General features: G+C 42.4%; 1 protein-coding gene across 1 annotated transcript; it reads right to left on the minus strand.

Annotated features, from left to right (window-relative positions):
* chek1 (checkpoint kinase 1) lies at nucleotides 1-26,390 on the minus strand. The gene is made up of 13 exons (XM_036973388.1): nucleotides 26,031-26,390; nucleotides 24,379-24,444; nucleotides 21,344-21,458; nucleotides 19,766-19,874; nucleotides 19,588-19,652; nucleotides 18,906-18,975; nucleotides 17,520-17,708; nucleotides 17,138-17,242; nucleotides 12,127-12,280; nucleotides 11,684-11,846; nucleotides 6,830-6,961; nucleotides 814-915; nucleotides 1-700 (listed from the first exon to the last, which is right to left on the minus strand). Exons 2-13 carry the CDS (start codon nucleotides 24,441-24,443, stop codon nucleotides 605-607), a joined length of 1,365 nt encoding a protein of 454 aa, XP_036829283.1. The 5' UTR covers nucleotide 24,444; nucleotides 26,031-26,390; the 3' UTR covers nucleotides 1-604.
* Nucleotides 26,391-26,774: the final 384 nt, after the last annotated feature.

Genomic DNA, 26,774 nt, shown 5'->3' on the forward strand with positions numbered 1-26,774 from the left:
TTACCACAAATCATTTTATTTGATACAAAATAATGGTTACACAACAACTCGAGACAGACCTATACCGACAGAGACCTTTACCGAGACATTTCCTGAATTGATGTGATAATAATAAAGTACAGAAACGTTCATAACATTGTGCACCACCATCTTTTTTAATTCTCATTTAAACTACTAGTTTGATGGTTGTAGTTATCAATTGGGACAATTGACAATCACCCATATTAACACACTTCATTTCAAACTTGACATTTCTCTAGTAAAAAGGCTACTTATAATGAATCAATTCAACAAAATGCCTGTGATTAGTTATCAGTATGGTCGGTGAGGATCATTTGTTTATGGTCCCAGCTGTAGCAGCTACTGCAACTACACACACCATATGTGTTACTATCCTTGTGGGGACCTGAAATGTATTTCATTCGAAATCCTTTCCCCTAGACCATTTTAAGCCATCCTCACAGGGACCTGGGATATGTCCCCGTGAATGAGAATTATCCTGGTGGGGAATTTTGGGGATTTCCGGTACGCATGAGGATAGTAAAACACACGCACACTGCCTGATGTCTTCTGGTGTGTGTTCCATGACGTAGATGGCAACTGATCATGTGACAGGAAGTGGTATTCTCTGGGTACTGATGATGTCACTTAGCTTCTGTTTGATCTTCAGGAAGAGACGCTTAAACTCCAGACCATCGCCCTATAACACACACACTATCAGTATCCATGAAGTGATGCAGGATACTGCAAAGATCGGCAGATATAGTCAGAGTACATTCACAGTTGTATTACACACACGTCCGTATCCCCTACCTTGGATAGTCTGAAGTCCAGTAAAACTCTCTCGTCCAGCTCCATCAGATGAACCTTGAATATCAACTTATTGTTCCGTCTATCCAGAGTACTGACCGTTACCTGGGAAACAGACACGCAACAAGGGTTAAAGGGGTGTGCACCTGGTTTGATAAGATGTGTGTGACTGGTGGGATATGAACTAGGGCGGGACCACATGTCATATACCTGGTGGGATATGAACTAGGGCGGGACCACAAGGCCGACATGTCATATAACTTGTGGGATATGAACTAGGGCGGGACCACATGTCATATACCTGGTGGGATATGAACTAGGACGGGGCCACATGGCCGACATGTCATTTAACTGGTGGGATATGAACTAGGGCGGGGCCACATGGCCGACATGTCATATAACCGGTGGGATATGAACTAGGACGGGGCCACATGGCCGACATGTCATTTAACTGGTGGGATATGAACTAGGGCGGGGCCACATGGCTGAAATGTTATATAACTGGTGGGATATGAACTAGGACGGGGCCACATGGCCGACATGTCATTTAACTTGCAACCAGAAAATGGAGTGATTTCTGCATAATGTATCTTTAAATCACGGTCACAACATTTAGAATAATTTAGCTAGTTATTCTGCCTATTTAATGGAGTCATGCGAGAGCACAGGGATATCAAACATTAGGAAATATGTTTTCATTTATGGTAGACGCTCAGCTCAGTCAGGTCAGTTAAGGGACAATCTCTTCCTTCAAAGACACTCTTACTGACGGTTGTGGCTGCTTCGTGTGATGTTTTGTTGTCTCTACCTTCTTGCCCTTCATTCAGTTGTCTGTGCCCAATAATGTTTGTACCATGTTTTGTGCTGCTACCATGTTGTGATGCTACCATGTTGTTGTCATGTTGTGTTGCTACCATGCTGTGTTGTCATGTGGTGATGCCTTGCTTTGTTGTGGTCTTAAGTCTCTATGTTGTGGTGTCTAGCTGGTTGTGATGTGTGTTTTGTCCTATATTTTTAATCCTAGCCCCAGCAAGAAGCCTTTTGGAAGGCAGTCATTGTAAATAAGAATTTGTTCTTAACCGACTTGCCTAGTTAAATAAAGATGAAATTTGCGTACAATGTTGAATTGCCCTCACTGCTGCTCGATCAGCCTACTTTTCAGACCTGATTGAGAAAAATAAAAAATAAAATGTATTTTTGACAGTCTCAAGGCTAACTTAAAAGCAGCATTACCCAAGTGAGGATGGCCTTCACTTCAGCAGTGATGAATTCATGAACTTCTTTGACAAAAAAATCATGATCATTAGAAAGCAAATTACAGACTCCGCTTTGATTCTGCGTATTTCTCCAAAACTCAGTTGTCCTGATTCAGCACAGAACTGCCAGGACCTAGAATCAATGGTGACACTCAAGATTGTTTATCCAGTATTTCAACACATTCACAAAAATAGTCACGGCCTCTAAACCTTGCAGCTGCCTACTGGACCCTATTCCAACTAAACTACTGAAAGAGCTACTTCCTGTGCTTGGCCTTCCCATGTTGAACATAGGGAGGACCCCATTCCGTCGACTGGTCGATTGTTTAGGCTGTTGGTCGACCGAGATATCTTCAGTCGAGCAGTCGCGTAAAGAAAATACAAAATAATTAATGGGGCACAACACACTTATCTGATTTGCACCTGTTTCAGTGGACTAATCCATTGTGGGGGCCACTGATTCAGTGAACATCAAGCCTCATGCAACGGCAAAATGTCGGACAGAGCAATTTCACAGATGCAGATGTTTTTAATCTTCGATATGCTGTAAAAGGCTTCACATGTTTTTCTTCATTAAAACAGCCTGGTACCTACTAACCAGCCTGGTATTACTTATTTAGTGTTTACACTGTTCCAAACGGGGAAAAAAAACATATCGTAATCTACCACCATCTGTTTGCACATATGCACGCTGCGCTTGCTCATGTAACTTCCTTTTCTTGATCTCCTTCTAATTGTTATTACAATTATGATGATCATTAAAATAATTAGTAATGTCGTTATCATTAGTAGGCTCTGTATAGTAGCCTTGTATAACCACCATGTCATTATCATTAGTAGACTGTATAGAACCACCATGTCATTATCATTAGTAGACTGTATAGAACCACCATGTCATTATCATTAGTAGACTCTGTATAGAACCACCATGTCATTATCATTAGTAGACTGTATAGAACCACCATGTCATTATCATTAGTAGACTGTATAGAACCACCATGTCATTATCATTAGTAGACTCTGTATAGAACCACCATGTCATTATCATTAGTAGACTGTATAGAACCACCATGTCATTATCATTAGTAGGTTCTGTATAGAACCACCATGTCATTATCATTAGTAGACTCTGTATAGAACCACCATGTCATTATCATTAGTAGACTCAGTATAGAACCACCATGCCATTATCATTAGTAGACTCAGTATAGAACCACCATGCCATTATCATTAGTAGGTTCTGTATAGAACCACCATGTCATTATCATTAGTAGACTCAGTATAGAACCACCATGCCATTATCATTAGTAGGTTCTGTATAGAACCACCATGCCATTATCATTAGTAGACTGTATAGAACCACCATGTCATTATCATTAGTAGGTTCTGTATAGAACCACCATGTCATTATCATTAGTAGGCTCTGTATAGAACCACCATGTCATTATCATTAGTAGACTCTGTATAGAACCACCATGCCATTATCATTAGTAGACTCAGTATAGAACCACCATGCCATTATCATTAGTAGACTCAGTATAGAACCACCATGCCATTATCATTAGTAGGTTCTGTATAGAACCACCATGCCATTATCATTAGTAGACTCTGTATAGAACCACCATGTCATTATCATTAGTAGACTCTGTATAGAACCACCATGTCATTATCATTAGTAGACTCTGTATAGAACCACCATGTCATTATCATTAGTAGACTCTGTATAGAACCACCATGTCATTATCATTAGTAGGTTCTGTATAGCAGCCTTGTATAACCACCATTGAGCTGTAGGCCTAAGAGCGCATCCTGTTTAGTATACCGTAACTTAGGCCTATATTTCAATATATAGGCTACTGTATCTATCAATCATTCGTTTATGCCATCACAGCACATGCGAGACATTCATGCTTTGAAATACAATTAAGCATTTTAGTTGAATTTAAATAACAAAGGGAGCTTTGAACAATTAGCCTAAACAATAAATAAAACGCAATTCACAAATGCATGCAACCGTTTTTAGTCTGCTGTAATGAAGGCTTAACATCTCTGTGCACAGAAAACATTTAAACGTGTTAACCCTCGCAAGGCTTCAGGCCCAGACGGCATCCCAAGCCGCGCCCTCAGAGCATGCGCAGACCAGCTGGCTGGTGTGTTTACGGACATATTCAATCAATCCTTATCCCAGTCTGCTGTTCCCACATGCTTCAAGAAGGCCACCAGTGTCCCTGTTCCCAAGAAAGCTAAGGTAACTGAGCTAAAAGACTACCGCCCCGTAGCACTCACTTCCGTCATCATGAAGTGCTTTGAGAGACTAGTCAAGGACCATATCACCTCCACCCAACCTGGCACCCTAGACCCACTCCAATTTGCTTACTGTCCAAATAGGTCCACAGACAATGCAATCTCAACCACACAGCACACTGCCCTAACCCATCTGGACAAGAGGAATACCTATGTGAGAATGCTGTTCAGCGACTACAGCTCAGCATTTAACACCATAGTACCCTCCAAACTTGTCATCAAGCTCCCTGGGTCTCGACCCCGCCCTGTGCAACTGGGTCCTGGACTTCCTGACGGGCCGCCCCCTGGTGAGGGTAGGTAACATCTCCACCCCACTGATCCTCAACACTGGGGCCCCACAAGGGTGCGTTCTGAGCCCTCTCTTGTACTCCCTGTTCACCCACAACTGCGCGGCCATGCACACCTCCAACTCAATCAAGTTTGCAGACGACAACAGCAGTAGGCTTGATTACCAACAATGACGAGACGGCCTACAGGGAGGAGGTGAGGGCCCTCGGAGTGTGGTGTCAGGAAAACAACCTCACACTCAACGTCAACAAAACTAAGGAGATGATTGTGGACTTCAGGAAACAGCAGAGGGAGCAGCCCCCTATCCACATCAATGGGACAGTAGTGGAGAGGGTAGTAAGTTAAGTTCCTCGGCGTACACATCACAGACAAACTGAATTGGTCCACCCACACAGACAGCATCGTGAAGAAGGCGCAGCAGCGCCTCTTCAACCTCGGGAGGCTGAAGAAATTCAGCTCGTCACCAAAAGCACTCAAACTTCTACAGATGCACAATCGAGAGCATCCTGTCGGGCTGTATCACCCACCGCCTGGTACGGCAACTGCTCCGCCCACAACCGTAAGGCTCTCCAGAGGGTAGTGAGGTCTGCACAACGCATCACCGGGGGCAAACTACCTGCCCTCCAGGACACCTACACCACCCGATGTCAAAGGAAGGCCATAAAGATCATCAAGGACAACAACCACCCGAGCCACTGCCTGTTCACCCCGCTATCATCCAGAAGGCGAGGTGCAGTACAGGTGCATCAAAGCTGGGACCGAGAGACTGAAAAACAGCTTCTATCTCAAGGCCATCAGACTGTTAGAATGCTGTTCATTGACTATAGCTCAGCCTTCAACACCATAGTACCATCCAAGCTCATCATCAAGCTTGAGACCCTGGGTCTCGACCCCACCCTGTGCAACTGGGTCCTGGACTTCCTGACAGGCCACCTCCAGGTGGTGAAGGTAGGAAACAACATCTCCACTTCGCTGACTCTCAACACTAGGGCCCCACGAGGGTGCGTGCTCAGCCCTCTCCTGTATTCCCTGTTCACCCACAACTGCGCGGCCATGCACACCTCCAACTCAATCAAGTTTGCAGACGACAACAGCAGTAGGCTTGATTACCAACAACGACGAGACGGCCTACAGGGAGGAGGTGTGGTGTCAGGAAAACAACCTCACTCAACGTCAACAAAACAAAGGAGATGATCGTGGACTTCAGGAAACAGCAGAAGGAGCACCCCACTATCCACATTGACGGACAACAGTGGAAAAGGTGGAAAGTTAAAGTTCCTCGGCGTTCACATCACGGACAAACTGAAATGGTCCACCCACACAGACAGTGTGGTGAAGGCGGCACAAACATCTTCTCTCTCAAGGCCGTCAGACTGTTAAACAGCCATCACCAACACAGTGGCTGCTGCCTACATACTGACTCAAATCATTGGCCACTTTAATAAATGGATCACTAGTCACTTTAATAATGTTTACATATCTTGCATTACTCATCTCACATGTATATACTTTATACCATCATGCCTATGCTGCTCTGTCATTGCTCATCCATGTATTTATATATTCTTATTCCATTAATTTACTTGTTTGTGTCTATTAGGTAGTTGATGTGGAATTGTTAGATTACATGTCAGATATTGCTGGACAGTCAGAACTAGAAGCACAAGCATTTCGCTACACTCGCAGTTGTAACCCATATTACCGGCTCTACATTTATTTTTATTTCTATTGCAAATTGTCACTGCAGTTGGATGCATCTCCATTGGCGGGCCGCATTTTACATTCATAAAGCAACATTTTAGCGTTTATAAAGAATGTCTTTACAGGGTTAGATACTCATTTCTAGGGCACAACAGATGTTTCAAAAGTAGCTAGAATCAATATAGGCTGCATCCCTCAAATATTTTCTGGTGCTCCGAACTCTTATTGTTCTCATAACTTCTGTGAATTGGGAGCACCAATGCTACCAACAAAATGTTTTAAATTTATAGCTGTGCGGAGTCAGACAAAACTAGTATTTGGTGCAGGTGTATTTGAAAGTGGGTGAGTACCTGGTTGGTGCAGGTGTGTTTGAAGGGGTGTGTGTGTGTGTGTGGGTGTACCTGGTGTGTAATGTAAAAATGGTTGGTGCAGGTATGTCTGAAGGGGTGTGTGTGTGTGTGTGTGTGTACCTGGTTGGTGCAGGTGTGTTTGAAGGTGTGGCCCAGGTCGATACAGATGTCCCTCAGAGCGGAGCAGGAAGCTGAAGAGTCCAGAGTCGTAAAGAACCTCGTCATCCTCCGAACGAGCCGCTGCCACGGGGTCTACACACACACACACGAGCAAGAGACGAGATATGTTTAAAACCAGCAATATTACCTGAACATAAAAACACAAATTATTTCATGTTAAGTCCCATATTCGGTATTACAGACTCGGTCAGGGACAGGTTGAAAATGTCAGTGAAAACACTTTCCAGGTGGTCCGCACATGCTTTGAGTGCACGTCCTGGTAATCTGTCTGACCCTGCGACTTTGTAAATGTCCTGCTTAAAAAGGTCTTGCTCACATCGGCTACAGAGACCGTGATCACATAGTCATCCAGGACAGCTGGTGCGCTCATGCATGCTTCAGTGTTTCTTGCTTAAAAGCGAGCATAAAAAAGGCATTTAACTCATCTGGTAGGCTCTCGTCACTGGGCAGTTCACGGCTGTGTTTCCCTTTGTAGTCCGTAAAAGTTTAAGCCCTGCCACATCCGACGAGCGTCAGAGCCGGTGTAGTACGATTCAATCTTAGTCCTGTATTGACACTTTGCCTGTTTGATGGCTCGTCTGAGGGTATAGCAGGATTTCTTATGAGCGCCCAGATTAGTGTCCCACTCCTTGAAAGCGGAAGCTCTAGCCTTTAGCTCGGTGCGGGTGTTGCCTGTAATCCATGACTTCTGGTTGGGAAATGTACGTACGGTCACTGTAGGGACAACGTCATCAATGCATATATTGATAAAGCCGGTGACTGAGGTGGTATACACCTCAATGTCATTGGAATATGTTCTGGGATTCATCCAATCTGTGCTAGCAAAAAACAGTCCTGCATAGTAGTATCCGCATCATCTGATCACTTCCGTATTGAACGAGTCACCGGTACGTCCTGCATTTGTTTTTGCTCGCAAGCAGGATACTGGAGGATAGAATTATGTCCAGATTTGCCAAATGGATGGCGAGGGAGTTTTGTACACTTCTCTGTGTTTGGAGTAAAATTTGTCTAGTTTTTCCCCATCTGGTTGCACATGTGATATGCTGGTAGAAATTTGGTAAAACAGAAGTAAGTTTGCTTGCATTAAAGTCCCCGGCCACTAGGAGTGCTGTGTTACTTTTGGTACCTCTGTCAAAATGTGCTTCACATCTCCCCTGATTGAGGATCAAGTCTGTCTTTCAACACAGCCCATGTCTCCTTAAAGTGCCAGAGCGCCGTGCCTGCTCCGCTAGCTCTAGCCTGTCCCGAGGAACCACTGAAGTCACTTGGAGTCTGGGCCGTATCATGTTAGATCCCTCTCATTCTGGCTCATCTGTCCTGAGGAACCACTGGGAGTCTGGACCATATCATGTTAGATCCCCTCTCACTGTCTCTAGTCTGTCCTGAGGAACCACTGAACTCACTGGGAGTCTGGGATTTATCTCCACTCATGCTGCACAGAAGTTAACACATTTGAATAATGCACAGACATGTTAAACTGTTCATTACTGTTACATTAGTGCCACAACACTTTACAATGCAAGACGACAACTGTAGCTTCCAGCTTTGTGGGCTAACTTCCTTTGCTAGTATACAGCTGAAGCTAACATCAATTCACATACCGTGTGTATCATAACAAGGTACTAGGGTATCACAAACACAAAATATTGCTGATTTCAAAGCTGATTGTCACCAAAAATGTTAATTCACTTTCTCCCCCCTGGCTCACATCTGGCTCACCAGTCAAGCTCATCTTTGCTCGAGTAATTTGTCACATGCACCAAATACAACAGTGAAAGCCCTTAACCAAGAGTTGAGAAAAATAACAAAAATAAAAGTAGCAAATAATTAAAGAGCAGCAGTAAAATAACAATAGTGAGGCTATATATAGGGGGCACCGGTTAGTCAAGGTGCATTTTTGACTCGTGGGACAGCAATCTTATTCCAAATGAAGGGAAACAGATTAGTAAAAACAAAGTCAAATTAATTGTATGATTGATTAATTAAATGCATACATTCAAGTAATGTCAAAGGTAATGATATTGAACTCTACAGATCTGTCTGTATCAAGTCCTACTCTATGAGGGTATCATTCCAGTATCGAGATGGTATCATTGTGGTGTTGAGTATTGTGATGGTATCATTCCGGTATCGAGATGGTTTTGGTATCGAGTAGGAATTGATTTGGTATTGAGTATCGAGATGATTTCGTTTTGGCATCGCTTTGGTATCGAGATGGTATCGTGAGACTAACCTGTGTTGGGTTCTGAGAATATGAAATGTTACTTATTCATGTCACTGATGGAGTGCTAAGGTTGAAGGGTCTACACCAGAAGTTAAGGGTTATAGGAGGAAGGTACAGTTGAAGTTGGAAGTTCACATTCACTTAGGTTGGAGTCATTAAAACTAGTTTTTCAACCACTCCACAAATTTCTTGTTAACAAACTATAGTTTTGGCAAGTCGGTTAACACATCTACTTTGTGCATGACAAGTAAATCTTTCAACAATTGTTTAGACATTATTTCACTTATAATTCACTGTATCACAATTCCAGTGGGTCAGAAGTTTACATACACTAAGTTGACTGTGCCTTTAAACTGCTTGGAAAATTCCAGAAAATGATGTCATGGCTTTAGAAGCTTCTGATAGGCTAATTGACATAATTTGAGTCAATTGGAGGTGTACCTGTGGATGTATTTCAAGGCCTACCTTCAAACTCAGTGCCTCTTTGCTTGACATCAAGGGATAATCAAAAGAAGTCAGCCAACACATCAGAAAAACATTTGCCCTTCAGGTGTGTGTGCTTAGTCCCCTCCTGTACTCCCTGTTCACCCAAGACTGCGTGGCCAAGCACGACTCCAACACCATCATTAAGTTCTGACGACACAACAGTGGTAGGCCTGATCAGACAACAAGACAGCCTATAGGCAGGAGGTCAGAGACCTGGCATTGTGGTGCCAGGAGAACAACCTCTCCCTCAATGTGAGCAAGACAAAGGATCAGATCTTGGACTACAGGAAAAGGAGGGCCGAACACGCCCCCCCTTCACATCGATGGGGCTGAAGTGGAGCGGGTCGAGAGTTTCAAGTTCCTCGGTGTCCACATCACCAACAAACTATCATGGTCCAAACAAACCAAGACAGTCATGAAGAGGCCACGACAACACCTTTTCCCTCCTCAGGAGAATGCAAAGATTTGGCATGGCTCCCCAGATCCTCAAAAAGTTCTACAGCTGCACCATCGAGAAAATCCCAACCGTTTGCATCACCGCCTGGTATGGCAACTGCTCGGCATACAGGGTAGCGCATACAGCCCAGTAGATCACTATGGTCAAGCTTCCTGACATCTAGGACCTATATACTAGGCGGTGTCAGAGGAAGGCCCCAAAAATTGTCAAAAGACTCCAGTCACCCAAGTTACAGCCTGTTCTCTGTTCACCAAGTCTGGTTCCAAAAGGCTCCTTAACTTCTTTGGGACAGGGGCAGTATTTTCACATCCGGATTAAAAGCGTGTCCAAAGTAAACGGCCTGCTACTCAGACCCAGAAGATATCGACTAATAATATGCAATTGGATAGAAAACACTGAAGTTTCTAAAACTTATTTGACAGGCAAAACCCAGAGGACAAACCATTCAGAATTTTGTTTTGTTTTGAGGTCACTCTTTTCAATAGGTCTTCATTGGGAATCTAGATTTCTAATAAACTTTCCTGCAGTTCCTATCGCTTCCACTGGAAGTCAACAGTCTTTAGAAATTGGATGAGGTTTTTCCTTTGAGAAATTAAGTAACACTGTTCAGAATGAGGCTCGAGGGAAGTGAGGGAAGTGCACTCTGAAAGCACGCTCCACTTTGTTTTCCTCCGGTATTGAACGCAGTACATCAGTCTTCAATTTTATTGATTATTTACGTAAAAAAATACCTAAAGTTGTATTACAAAAGTAGTTTGAAATGTTTGGACAATGCTTACAGGTAACTTTTGAGATATTTTGTAGTCACGTCGCGCAAGTAGGAACTGGTGTTTTTCTGGATCAAATAAATTTACATTTTGGATATATATCGACGGAATTAATCGAACAAAAGGACCATTTGTGATGTTTATGGGACATATTGGAGTGCCAACAAAAGAAGCTCGTCAAAGGTAAGGCATGAATTATATTTTTTATATCTGCGTTTTGTGTCGTGCCTGCAGGGTTGAAATATGCTTCTCTCTTTGTTTACTGTGGTGCTATCCTCAGATAATAGCATCGCTTGATTTCGCCGTAAAGCATTTTTGAAATCTGACACATTGACTGGATTCATAACAAGTGTAGATTTAATTTGGTATATTGAATGTGTGATTTCATCAAAGTTACCATCCCACATATCCCAGAGAGGTTAACAGCTTCTACCCCCAAGCCATAAGACTGCTGAACAATTAATAAAACGATCACCCGGACTATTTACATTGAAACCCCCCCTTTGTTTTTACACTGCTGCTACTCGCTGTTTCTTATCTATGCAGTCACTTTACCCCTACCTAATGAACTCTATATAGCCTCATTGTCATTTTTTTTTATTTTAAATACTTTAGTTTATTTGGTAAATATTTTCTTAACTATTTCTTGAACTGCACTGTTGGTTAAGGGCTTGTAAGTATTTCAAGGTAAGGTCTACACTTGTGGTAGTCGGTGCATGTGACAAACACAATTTGATTTGATCCTCTCAATCAGTATACGACGTAAGACATTTTGACATAAGTATCTAAATTCTAGTACAGAACTGTTTTTCCATGTACCAAAGTTCAGTATACCGTGCAACACAGTGTGTGTGTGGTACCTGGCTGGCTCCAGGCGTGCCCAGTAGTTGACTCCCCAGCAGCATGTTGTCTGGTCTGGCCGGCTGAGAGAAGCTGACCTGGTCTTGCACTCCGACACACAAACTTCCCTCCCACACACCGAGCGCTGGGTCTGGCTGGGAGCTGGAGAACTGCACCCTATCACTACACACACACACACACCATTAATCCACTGCTCCCAACTCCCCGAGACACCCTCGGAGAGTGGGGTCACAGCCAGGGTCTGCCACTATCAACGGCGAGAAATTAGGGTTACGTGTCTTGCTCAAGGGCACATCGGCAAATTCTACATTGTTTGCTCTGGGATTCGAACTAGCAACTGTTCAGTGACTGGCCCAATGCGCTAGGTTTCCTGCCGCCCGTAGCAACATTAGACACAAACACCACTACACACACACAAATAATAAGTTATAAAATAACCCACCTGTTGTTCCTGTGTAGTAGTAGTCTGTCAGAGAGTAGTAGTTTGTTGTGAGAGGCTAAGGGTGTGAAGGTCTGACAGAACCATGGGTCAGTCTTGAGATCAGAGATAGACAGCCTCTCTTCTGGCAAGGCCTGGAGTAGTTTAGATAGGAGGCCTAAACCCACATCAATAAATACAATATATATATATATATATGAAACCATGGAGTTTAGACACATACATGTACGTCTAAACTCCACGGTTCTATCTATTGATGCGTGTGTCACGCACTCAAGTTTTGGGTCAATTAGAAATGTCCTTGTTTTTGAAAGAAAAGCAATTTTTTTGTCCATTAAAGTAACATCAAATTGATCAGAAATACAGTGTAGACACTGAAGATCTCATACAACGCTGTGTACAGAACAGCACAAACTGGCTCTAACCAGAATAGAAAGAGTGGGAGGCCACGGAGCACAACTGAGCAAGAGGACAGTGTCTAGGTTGAGAAACAGACGGTCCTCAACAGGCAGCTTCATTAATTAGTACCCGCAAAACAAGTCTCAATGTCAACAGTGAAGAGTCGATTCCGGGATGCTGGCCTTCGAGGCAGAATTCCTCTGTTCAGTGTCTGTGTTCTCTTGCACATCTTAATCTTTTTATTGGCCAGTCTGAGATGAGGCTTTTTCTTTGCAACTCTGCCTAGAAGGGCAGCATCCCGGAGTCGCCTCTTCACTGTTGATGTTGAGACTGGTGTTTTGCGGGTGTGTTTTTATTTAAGTAGGCAAGTCAGTTAAGAACAAATACTTATTTACAATGACGGCCTACCAAAAGGCCTCCTGCAGGGACTGTATCTGATGCTCCAGATACTCAACTAGTTAAAAGGCCAGAACAACAGTTTTGAGCTGTGTTAACAATTGCAAAAGGGTTCTGATGATCAATAAGCCTCTTAAAATGATAAACTTGGATTAGCTAAAAACATGCCAGTGGAACACAGGAGTGATAGTTGCTAATAAAATCGGCCTCTGTACGCCTATGCAGACATTCCATTAAAAAAAACATTTCCAGCTACAATAGTAATTTACTACATTAACAAATGTCTACACTAGAGGTCGAATGATCAATCGGAATGGCCGAATTCAAGTTTTCATAACAATTGGAAAATCGGTCTTTTTTTTTTATCCCTTTATTTAATCTTTATTTAACTAGGCAAGTCTGTGTTCTTAACTTTCTTTTTTTCAATGACGGCCTAGGAACGGTGGGTTAACTGCCTTGTTCAGGGCCCGAACGACTTTTACCTTGACAGCTCAGGGATTCAATCTTGCAACCTTACGGTTAACAGTAATGCAGTAAGAAGCCAAGGTAAGTTGCTAGCTAGCATTAAACTTAAATCAATCATAATCGCTAGTTATAACTACACATAGTTGATGATATTACTAGTTTATCTAGCGTGTCCTGCGTTGCATATAATCGATGCAGTGCGCATTCGCGAAAAAGGACTGTCGTTGCTCCAACGTGAACCTAACCATAAACACCAATGCCTTTCTTAAAATCAATACACAGAAGTATATATTTTGAAACCTGCATATTTAGCTAAAAGAAATCCAGGTTAGCAGGCAATATTAACCAGGTGAAATTGTGTCACTTGTCTTGCTTTCATTGCACGCAGAGTCAGGGTATATGCAACAGTTTGGGCCGCCTGGCTCATTGCGAACTAATTTGCCAGAATTTTACATAATTATGACATAACATTGGTTGTGAAATGGTTGTGGTTGTGAAGGTTGGTTGTGAAGGTTGTGAAATGTAACAGCAAAATTTAGACTGATGGATGCCACCCGTTAGATAAAATACGGAACGGTTCCGCATTTCACTGAAAGAATAAACGTCTTGTTTTCGAGATGATAGTTTCTGGATTTGACCATATTAAATGACCTAAGGCTCGTATTTGTGTGTTATTATGTTATAAGTCTATGATTTGATAGAGCAGTCTGACAGTGATGGTAAGCACCAGTAGGCTCATAAGCATTCTTTCAAACAGCACTCTCGTGCGTTTTGCCAGCAGCGCTGCCGTTTATGACTTCAAGCCTATCAACTCCCGAGATTAGGCTGGTGTAACGATGTGATGTGAAATGGCTAGCTAGTTAGCGTGGTGCGCGCTAATAGCGTTTCAAACATCACACGCTCTGAGACTTGGAGTAGTTGTTCCCCTTGCTCTGCATGGGTAACGCTGCTTCGAGGGTGGCTGTTGTTGTGTTCCTGGTTCGAGCCCAGGTAGGAGCGAGGAAAGGGACGGAAGCTATACTGTTACACTGGCAATACTAAAGTGCCAAAAAAACATCCAAAGGTATATGAAATACAAATGGTAGAGAGAAATAGTCCTATAATTCCAATAATAACTACAACCAAAAACTTTTTACCTGGGAATATTTAAGACTCATGTTAAAAGGAACCACCAGCTTTCATATGTTCTCATGTTCTGAGCAAGGAAATTAAACGTTAGCTTTCTTACATGGCACATATTGCACTTTTACTTTCTTCTCCAACACTTTGTTTTTGCATTATTTAAACCAAATTGAACAAGTTTCATTATTTTTTTTAGGCTAAATTGATTTTATTGAAGTTAAAATAAGTGTTCATTCAGTATTGTTGTAATTGTCATTATTACAAATACATTTTAAAAATCGTCCGATTAGTCGGTAGCGGGTTTTTTTTGTTCTCCAATAAAATCGGTATCAGTATCAGTGTTAAAAAAAATCATAATCGGTCGACCTCTTGTCTACACTGTATTTCTGATCAATTTTAGGACATTTCTAAGTGATCCCAAACTTTGAAAAAGGTAGTGTGTATTATATACACACACCTCTCGATCTATCTATATAGAACCATGGAGTTTAGACACATCAATAAATAATTCATTCAGAAGTTTACATACACTTAGGTTGGAGTCATTAAAACTCGTTTTTCAACCACTCCACAAATTACCGCTCAGGAAGGAGACGCGTTCTGTCTCCTAGAGATTACGTACTTTGGTGTGAAAAGTGCAAATCAATCCCAGAACAGCAAAGGACCTTGTAAAGATGCTGGAGGAAACAGGTACAAAAGCATCTATATCCACAGTAAAACGAGTCCTATATTGACATAACCTGAAAGGCCGCTCAGCAAGGAAGAAGCCGCTCAGCAAGGAAGAAGCCGCTCAGCAAGGAAGAAGCACCTGCTCCAAAACCGCCATAAAAAAGCCAGACTATGGTTTGCAACTGCACATGGAGACAAAGATCATACTTTTTGGAGAAATGTCCTCTGGTCTGATGAAACAAAAATAGAACTGTTTGGCCATAATGACCATCGTTATGTTTGGAAGAAAAAGGGGGAGGCTTGCAAGCTGAAGAACACCATCCCAAACATGAAGCACAGGGGTGGCAGCATCATGTTGTGGGGGTGCTTTGCTGCAGGTTGGACTGGTGCACTTCACAAAATAGATGGCCACATGAAAGGAAAATGATGTGTATATATTGAAGCAACATCTCAAGACATCAGTCAGGAAGTCAAAGCTAGACAATGACCTCAAGCATACTTCCAAAGTTGTGGCAAAATGGCTTAAGGACAACAATGTCAAGGTATTGGAGTGGCCATCCCAAAGCCTTGACCTCAATCCTATAGCAAGTGTGTGGGCAGAACTGAAAAAGCGTGTGCAAGCAAGGAAGCCTACAAACCTGACTCAGTTACACCAGCTCTGTCAGGAGGAATGGGCCAAAATTCACCCAACTTATTGTGGGAAGCTTGTGGAAGGCAACCCGAAACTTATGACCAAAGGTAAACAATTTAAAGGCAATGCTACCAAATACTAATTGAGTGTATGTAAACTAGAGGTCGACAGATTATGATTTTTTAACACCGATACCGATTGGAGGACAAATAAAGCCGATACCGATTAATCGGCCGATTTTTAAAATGTATTTGTAATAATGACAATTACAACAATACTGAATGAACACTTGTTTTAAGTTAACTTACCTGGTTAATATTGCCTGCTAACCTGGATTTATTTTAGCTAAATATGCAGGTTTCAAAATATATACTTCTGTGTATTGATTTTAAGAAAGGCATTGATGTTTATGGTTAGGTTCACGTTGGAGCAACGACAGTCCTTTTTTGCGAATGCGCACTGCATCGACTATATGCAACGCAGGACACGCTAGATAAACTAGTAATATCATCAACTATGTGTAGTTATAACTAGTGATTATGATTGATTAAGTTTATGCTAGCTAGCAACTTACCTTGGCTTCTTACTGCATTCGCATAACAGGCGGGCTCCTCGTGAGGCAGGTGGTTAGAGCGTTGGACTAGTTAACCGTAAGGTTGCAAGATTGAATATGTCGTTCTGCCCCTGAACAAGGCAGTTAACCCACCGTTCCTAGGCCGTCATTGAAAATAAGAATGTGTTCTTAACAGACTTGCCTAGCTAAATAAAGATTAAATGAAGGTGTAAAAGAAAAAAGAAAAACATTACAAAAAATAGGCGTCCAAAATGGCAGATTTCCCATTGTTATGAAAACTTTAAATCAGCCCTAATTAATCGGCCATTCCGATTAATCGGTCGACCTCTAATGTAAACTTCTGACCCACTGTTAATGTGATAAAATAAATAAGCTGTAATAAATCACTACTATTATTCTGACATTTCACATTCTTAAAATAAAGTGGTGATCCTAACTGACCTAAGACAAGGATTTTTACTAGGATTAAATGTCAAGAATTATGAAAAACCGAACATGTATTTTGCTAAGGTGTATGTAAACTTCCGACTTCAAGTGTACATAGAACCATGGAATTTAGACACATCAATAGATAAATATAGATGTGTCAACTCCATGGACATATAGAAATAGATCTATACACACACACATACATAGAAATATGGAGTATGGACACAGACAACCTTCTATACTGACCTGTAGTAGTTTAGACAACACAGACACTGTTCTAGACTGACCTATAGTAGTTTCAGTGTCTTACTGGGAGGGGGGGGTCTTACTGAGGGGGGTGTGTTTAATCTTCTTCCAGGGGGAGAGGTAGGTCTTCTTCTGCAGCCAATCAGAATATTCCTGGCAGCTCTCGCTGGGCTGGTCCCACGGCAACTCTGTAACCATAGCAACACTGTCACACACACACACAAAGGTTCCAGAGCAACTTTCCAATGACAAAGTCACACAAACTGTTAAGTTCATATTTTACGTGTCCCTATATTTCTGTTATTACGGTGCCATGACTCTGTTATTAGTGTGCCTGCGCAGGAGTCTCGTTGTCAATGAATCTGGCCTGAGTGCAATGGCAACCATGTATTGTACGAATACGATTGAGTAAACTTTGTTAAACTGGAACCTTGTGGTATTTGAGTTTACACACACCACCCTTACCTCCAGCCAACATGGCGGTGAGGACGATGCCACAGGCCCAGACGTCAGCTGGTTGAGCGTTGAACTCTAATTTGCTGAGCAGCTCAGGCGCGACGTACGGAAGCGTTCCACACAGCCTGTTCAGACGCCGCTCTCGCCCACGGTGACGGAACATCGTAGCTAGACCGAAGTCTGACAACTTCAGGTTATCTACACAAACAAGTAGCAGAACAACCTCACACTCAACGTCAACAAAACTAAGGAGATGATTGTGGACTTCAGGAAACAGCAGAGGGAACACCCCCCTATCCACATCGATGGAACAGTAGTGGAGAGGGTAGCAAGTTTTAAGTTCCTCGGCATACACATCACAGACAAACTGAATTGGTCCACTCACACAGACAGCATCGTGAAGAAGGCGCAGCAGCGCCTCTTCAACCTCAGGAGGCTGAAGAAATTCGGCTTGTCACCAAAAGCACTCACAAACTTCTACAGATGCACAATCGAGAGCATCCTGGCGGGCTGTATCACCGCCTGGTATGGCAACTGCACCGCCCTCAACCGTAAGGCTCTCCAGAGGGTAGTGAGGTCTGCACAACGCATCACCGGGGGCAAACTACCTGCCCTCCAGGACACCTACACCACCCGATGTCACAGGAAGGCCATAAAGATCATCAAGGACATCAACCACCCGAGCCACTGCCTGTTCACCCCGCTATCATCCAGAAGGCGAGGTCAGTACAGGTGCATCAAAGCAGGGACCGAGAGACTGAAAAACAGCTTCTATCTCAAGGCCATCAGACTGTTAAACAGCCACCACTAACACTGAGTGGCTGCTGCCAACACACTGACACTGACTCAACTCCAGCCACTTTAATAATGGGAATTGATGGGAAATTATGTAAATATATCACTAGCCACTTTAAACAATGCTACCTTATATAAATGTTACTTACCCTACATTATTCATCTCATATGCATACGTATATACTGTACTCTATATCATCGACGGTATCCTTATGTAATACATGTATCACTAGCCACTCTATACTATACTATGCCACTTTGTTTACATACTCATCTCATTTGTACATACTGTACCCGATACCATCTACTGTATCTTGCCTATGCTGCTCTGTACCATCACTCATTCATATATCCTTATGTACATATTCTTTATCCCCTTACACTGTGTACAAGACAGTAGTTTTGGAATTGTTAGTTAGATTACTTGTTATTACTGCATTGTCGGAACTAGAAGCACAAGCATTTCGCTACACTCGCATTAACATCTGCTAACCATGTGTATGTGACAAATAAAATTTGATTTGATTTTGACACAGTATACACCATTATGTCAAAGTAAAATGAACACAACTAGCACCCACTCAGTCAAAACACACACACCTTTATCGTCCAGGAGAATGTTCTCAGGCTTGATGTCTCTGTGGGTGATACCTACACTGTGGAGATATTCCTAGAGAGAGAGCGGGGGAGAGGGAGCACAGGGAAGAGAGCGAGCGAGAGAGAGAGCGCGCGTGGGAGAGATTAAATGTATTATATGCCATTTAGCAGATGCTTTTATCTAAAATTACATTTTACATATGGGTGGTCCCGGGAATCAAACCCCAAGTGCCATGCTCTACCAACTGAGTTACAGAAGACCATGGATGATCAAGACTGCAAGTCTACTCTAGTGCCCCCGACCTCTAGTGCCCCTGCATATTTAAAGAATAGCTAGGCCTATGTAAAGGACATCATGCTGATTGCTTCGGGAGTACCACTTCCTCCCGATTCGGAGAATACCTGGTGTGAACTCGGGACCTCTGCCTTGCTAGCGCACGTGACCGTCCTCCTGAGATTGTATCTGCTACTATAATGAATAGCATATAGATCAAGGAACCAAGCGACAACACTACCCTCACAGCTCCGCATGGAATGATATGGCATGTTTCACTTTTCAGGTAGCACAGAATAACATCAAATCAAATGCCGGAGCGTATTGACAAAAAGGACATTGCAACAACTCCCTAACGTGTGTAGACCCTTTAACCCCGACCTCTAACCCTCCTAGATAACTGTCACTCACCACAGCTGCCATCAACTGCTGGAAAAACCTGTGAGCTTCTCTCTCTGGCATCCCCAAATCAGGCTCTGAGAGAGAGAGAGAGAAGTAGAGTTTAAGTGTTAGATGACCCCCAGCCTGTGATAGGATTCAATCTACCAATCTCATTGTTGTGATTGGCTGCTGGCTCTGTCAGTCTCACCAATCCTGTCGAATAGCTCTCCACCGCTGCAGTACTCCAGGAACAGATAGACAGTCGGCCCCTCCCTCCGGTGGCCGAAGAAACGCACTACGTTAGGGTGGGACAGAACCTGTAACAAAACACACAACCAAGAAATCCATGAGAAAGCAACAACAAAAAAATGACATACTGGTCATCGATTTAAAAAAATAAAAATGTTAATCAATGACCAATATATATTTTTTTCAGATGGTAAATAAACGACAAAGACATAAGTCAGACAGGCAGGCAGGACAGGTAGGCAGACAGAGATAGGTAGGCAGACAGGCATACTAGACCTGCTGTTTTCTACTCTCTCTCTCTTGCACCTGCTGTCTCAACCTCTGAATGCTCAGCTATGAAAACCCAACTGACATTTACTCATGAGGTGCTGACCTCTTGCACCCTCTACAACCACTGTGATTATTATTTGACCCTGCTGGTTATCTATGAACGTTTGAACATCTTGGCCATGTTCTGTTATAATCTCCACCTGGCACAGCCAGAAGAGGACTGGCTACCCCTCAAAGCCTGGTTCCTCTCTAGGTTTCTTCCTAGGTTTTGGCCTTTCTAGGGAGTTTTTCCTAGCCACCATGCTTCTACACCTGCATTGCTTGCTGTTTGGGGTTTTAGGTTGGGTTTCTGTACAGCACTTTGTGACATCTGCTGATGTAAAAAGGGCTTTATAAATACATGTGATTGACAGACAGACATGTATGCCTGACCAGGGTTGGGTAGGTTACTTTCTAAATGTAATCAGTTACAATTACCTGTCCAAAATTGTAATCAGTAACGTAACTTTTGGATGACCCAAACTCAGTAACGTAATCTGATTAAATTCAGTTACTTTTAGATGACTTTCCCCTTAAGAGGCATTAGAAGACAAATGTATGTTACCAATTGAACAACATCTATTGATTTATCCTGCAATGTTAAAGCTTACATAGCTGGCCATATGGATGTTAAATTTTACTTTATGGGTTGGTTATGTAGGCTTCTTTTAACCCATTGCTTTCTACTACATACATATGATTAAATTATCTTTTCATTAAAAAGCTAAGTCTATCAGAATTACAGTCATTCCAATAAATGTTATACCCCTATAACCCGGCAGGTAGCCTAGTGGTTAGAGCATTGGGCCGGTAACCGAAAGGTTGCTGGATCAAATCCTCGAGCTGACAAGGTAAAAATCTGACCTTCTGCCCCTGGACAAGGCCGTTAACCCACTGTTCCCTGGTAGGCCGCCATTGTAAATACGAATTTGTTCTTAACTGACTTGCATAGTTAAATAAATAAAAATCTTAAGGAATAGGACTTGGATTTGCAAAATTGTTTTACCTTAGCATGACCCCAATCCTGAGGATTTATAAGTCACCCTTACTCTGTTTATGATTGTGTTGTCATGGAGGAGTGATTGGGCTCATTGATTTGAGTTCAAAAAGAAATACCACGCTCATGGAAGGTCATGAGTGTGCATAGCTGTCATCAAGGCAAAGGTTTGCTACTTTGACCAGACATACCGCCCAGACAGTCAGACATACCAGACAGTCAGATAAGTACCTTGTTTATGCAGATCTCTTTCTTGACGTTCTCAGAACACTCCTTCCCCTGAGACGTATCAATAACCTTCACCGCTACAGCCTCTCCTGTCTGTCTGTTAACCAGCAGCCTCACCCTGAGACACACACATCATGAGTACCACACACACTAGGAAAGTGACAAATGAAAAAATAAAAACTATATAAAAAAATTAAAAAAACGATAGAACAATAATTTTTTTCTCAGAAATTCACAATGCAGAACATGGTCCTATTAAGTATGACCACTAGAGGGCGATTAAGGTCTATCCACCACAGCCATAGGCTAAATCTCAAACTGAACACTTGGTCCTTGAAGAGGTGGCCTCTTGCTGATGTGCTCCATAGTGATCACGGGGCAGACAGACACACTGGGAAACACAGGGGGCAGACAGACACACTGGGAAACACAGGGGGCAGACAGACACACTGGGAAACACAGGGGGCAGACAGACACACTGGGAAACACAGGGGGGCAGACAGACACACTGGGAAACACAGGGGGGCAGACAGACACACTGGGAAACACAGGGGGGCAGACAGACACTGGGAAACACAGGAGGCAGACAGACTGATAGACAGGGAGATGGATGGAAGAAATAAACAACATCTCTACATAATCGCTCTCCGGTGATTTAGCTTGAAGCCTGCCTGCTGCTAGCTAGCATCCAGTGTCCGACATTAATTGCCCGCTTGCCCAGGGACAGTAAAAACATCTCGTGGCCAGTAACGTCAACACATTTTTGCATTCCAGTTCAACACTTACCTGCGAAGTCTACCATTGAAGACTACACACAGAAGTCATGCGATTAGCATTTGAGCAATATGATGGGCCAGTCAAGCACGACCACACTCCGAGACTCAACTTCGAGCAGTACATGAGGCGATGCCTTAATTAAAAGCACATGTAAGCTGTCCGAAGCAAAAATAATCAATCTACTGGCTGAGAACTTCAATAGTGAACATACTAGCAACATGCTGGCTACTGTTGATAGTCTGCAGAAAGACACCTAGCATTCAAGATGGCTAGGGCAGTCTGACAACAACAAAAAGCAGTCTTCATTCAACCAATCAATTGGACAAAGTTTTTCCATAGACACACCCTGTGTTTGATGTGTGTGTGTGTATGTATATATATATATATATATATATATATATATATATATATATATATATATATATATATATATATATATATATACACACACACAAACAAAGTCAGAGGTTTACATACACCTTGGCCAAATACCTGTGTGTGTGTCTCAAGAGTTTAATATTTTCTACATTGTAGAATAATAGTGAAGACATCAAAACTATGAAATAACACATATGGAATCACGAAGTAACAAAAAAAAGTGTGAAATTGAAATATTATAAGAGATTCTTCAAATAGCCACCCCTTGCCTTGATGACAGCTTTGCACACTCTTGGCATTCTCTCAACAAGCATCACCTGGAATGCTTTTCCAACTATCTTGAAGGAGTATCCACATATGCTGAGCACTTGTTGGCTGCTTTTCCTTCACTCTGCGGTCACTAAGAGTCACTATGCGGTCCAGAGTCACTGCGGTCACTAAGTCCAAACCAGATGGGATGGCGTATCGCTGCATGCTGTGATAGCCATTAGGGTTGAGTGTGCCTTGAATTCTAAATACATCACTGGCAGTGACACCAGCAAAGCACCCTCACACCATAACACCTCTTCCTCCATTCTTTACGGTGGAAAATACACCTGCGGAGATCGTCCGTTCACCCACACCACACCTGACAAAGACATGGTGGTTAGAACCAAAGATCTCAAATTTGGACTCAAGACCAAAGTACAAATTTCCATGGCCCAAGCAAGTCTCTTCTTATTGGTGTCCTTTAGTGGTGGTTTATTTGCAGCAATTTGACCATGAAGGCCTGATTCACACAGTGTCCTGTGTGACAGTTGATGTTGAGATGTGTCTGTTACTTGAACTCTGAAGTATTTATTTGGGCTGCAATTTCTGAGGCTGGTAACTAATGAACTTGCCCTCTGCAGCAGAGGTAACTCTGGGTCTTCCATTCCTGTGGCAGTCCTCATGAGACCCAGTTTCATCATAGCGCTTGAAGGATGTTGCGACTGCACTTGAAGAAACGTTCAAAGTACTTGAAATGTTCCATATTGACTGACATTAATGTCTTAAAGTAATGGACTGTCATTTCTCTTTGCTTATTTGAACGGTTCTTGACATAATATGGGCGTGGTCTTTTACCAAATAGCTCTCTGGTAAAAAAGACCACGCCCTATCTGGTAAAAAGACCACGCCCTATCTGGTAAAAAGACCACGCCCTATCTTCTGTATACCCCCCTATCTTGTCACAACAACTGATTGGCTCAAACAAATTAAGAAGGAAAGAAATTCCACTAATTAACTTAATGCAGACCTGTTAATTGAAATGCATTCCAGGTGACTACCTCATGAAGCTGATTCAGAGAATGCCAAGAGTGTACAAACTGTCATCAAGGCAAAGGGTGGCTATTGGAAGAATCTCAAATATGAAATTTATTTTTGATTTGTTTAGCACTTTTTTGGTTACTACATGATTCCATGTGTTATTTCACAGTTTTGATGTCTTCACTATTATTCTACAATATAGAAAATAGTAAAAACTAAAAGAAAAACCCTTGAATGAGTAGGTGTTCTAAAACCTTTGACCGGTAGTGTACTGTTGTTGCTGGCATCTCATGCCTAAGTTTGCTAATCTTGCCAATGAAAAAATAATTGAAGTAATTGCCAATATCAGAGGGTTTTGTGATGAATGAGCCATCTGATTAAATTAATGATGGAGCGGAGTTTGCCTTTTTGCCCAAAATGTCATTTAAGGTGCTCCAAAGCTTTTTACTATCATTCTTTATCTGTTTCATAGTGTAGTTTTCTTTTTATTCAGTTTAGTCACATGATTTCTAAATTTGAAGTACGTTTGCCCATCGGTTGTGCAGCCAGACTTAATTGCCTCGTCCCTCTCAACCATACAATGTGTGTGTACTCACTCTCCATACGCTCCTTCTCCCAGCGTCTGGATCAGGTCCCAGTCCTGCACAAAAGGTACCGCCATGCTGCATGTGCGCACACACGTTAGAAAGTATGTTTGGTAGCAAGTCATGAGCTGTGTTTTAATACCCATTCTAACATACTGTATACTATTAGTTCATTTTAGTATACTGTATCTGAAAGGTATCCTTTCAGTTGAGTGTACAAGCGCTTCACCTGTCTACCGGAAGATGATGCTGTTGCTATGCAACCTCTTGCTAACCCTAACCATAGCATAACAAATGACTGGCTAGACATTATACGATTTTGGGTGTGTTCGTAAATTCAATCTGGAGTGCAAGAGTGCGTTATAAATTCAGAGCGTTCCGTCCGCACACTGGACGATGAGTAGGGTTGACTTCCCAACAGCAGTCAAGCATCCAAGCTGACTAGCCAACGCTGGCTAGCTACTTCCAGACACAAATGCGAGAACCTCACTGACCATTTTACTCGCCCCAGCAGAGCTGGTTAGGCTGTTGTCATGTTATCCAGAGCGTTGGTGACTAACTGTGCTGCTAGCAAAAAAAATTTTTGCCGACGTTTACTGGTACTGGTTATTTAACGGGTGTTGAGCGTTTGGAAATGCATCAGTTATTCTGCGCTCTGGCACACAGGCGAGAGTGCTCCGAAATCGGAGTAGATAGCCAGAGTGAATTAACAATGTCCATTGAAACGCACGACCACTACACCACCACTTACCTAGTCTAAGAATGATGTGAATAATCAAACCGATAAAATGTAGTTAGGTAGCTAGCTTACTTATTACCGGTACATACTGCAGTAATGATATGCGGTTCAGAAGGATACCATAACTAACAAATTGTCAGCCAACATAACCTGTTCGCCACACTCACAATAACATCTGCTAACCATGTGTATGTGACCAAAAAAAAAATGGGCCCTAAGTGCAGAAATAGCGTCCACTGTTTGTATACTTCGTATTTTGGCGAATTTAGTAAGACATCCAGGAACGTTTGGCATCCTATATCCATACAATGACCAATAAGTATACTGCATACTGACTATATCCACACTATGACCAATAAGTATACCATCCAAGCCCGTGGCTGTAAATAATCTGTTCTAGCTGCTTTTAATGAACTAAAAAAGCAGCTAGCTAAACCAAGCCAACCAAAACCAACGCTACTGGCTAGCTAGTTTGCCCAAACCTGCGCCAACGTCACTAGCTGCATAGCCAACTAGTCCCCAAAACAACGTTAACATGACTAACTACAATAGGAAGCAAAATCATTCTCAATTTAGTACGCTATGACAGGTAACGTTATACGGTGAACCAGAATCTCCTATAACTACAACCAATTAGCAAGTAGGAAATGCCCGAGTTTCCTAGTACCGAGGAGAACGGAAACGCGGCAAGTCATTAAATCTAACCGAAGTATTAAACTATACAATATCGACAATAATTGTAATTCAAGTCAGGTAGCTAAAATACGCCTTGCCAAACACGTTAGCTAGTCGAGTTAACGTTACTTTGTTAACAAAACCACACTTTGTCTAAACCTTTATGACGTTGGCTTTAATAGCTCTCCCAAATTCCTGTCAAGCAAGCGCAAACTAGTCTGTGTTGGCCACATGACCGTGTGTTGTTTACCTTAAGTCTTTCAGCAGTCCTGGTTCCTTATCAGCATTTATATAAAAATATATATATTATATAAAAATCTTGAAAGCGAAGTTAACTCAAACGCAGTAGCACAACAAATTTGGCGCGCTACATGGACTTCCGTTCCGGTGGTATTTACCATAGTGTCACTTCCTGTAAACGGTATAATTACGGAAGTAGAAGAGAAAAGGCAGAGGTAACAATCACAGAGTTTGTACCATCGATAGACACCTCCAAAGACAGTACAGTATGAAGCTAAAACTGCTTCTCCAATAGAAGTCCCCAAAACACTTGTAGGCGATGTCATGGCAAAGTTAGCTAGCTAAGCTCATGCGTAGGAACACGTCATCGGGTCTGTTTTCTCACGCCGAACTGCGCATGTGCAAGTGGACAAATCTTCTTCTTCGATAAGGTTTAAAGGCTTTTAGCATCCAATAAATATTGCATTACCGCCACCTACTAGACTGGAGTATAACTCCCTTATTCTTTGCTTCAAATAATAATAATAATAATAAATGTATTAATAAATAAACAAACACCCTACCACTAAAAACCCAACCACACTATTCCACTATTTAAATATATTTGGTCCTGGGGCGGCAGGTAGCCTAGTGGTTAGAGAGTTGGGTTGCTGGATCGAATCCCTGAGATGACAAGGTAAAAGTATGTCGTTCTGCCCTTGAACAAGGGAGTTAACCCACTGTTCCCCGTCATTGTAAATGAGAAATTATTCTT

The sequence above is a fragment of the Oncorhynchus mykiss genome, unplaced genomic scaffold, assembly GCF_013265735.2.
Source record: "Oncorhynchus mykiss isolate Arlee unplaced genomic scaffold, USDA_OmykA_1.1 un_scaffold_245, whole genome shotgun sequence".
In the NCBI taxonomy this organism is placed as follows: domain Eukaryota; kingdom Metazoa; phylum Chordata; class Actinopteri; order Salmoniformes; family Salmonidae; genus Oncorhynchus; species Oncorhynchus mykiss.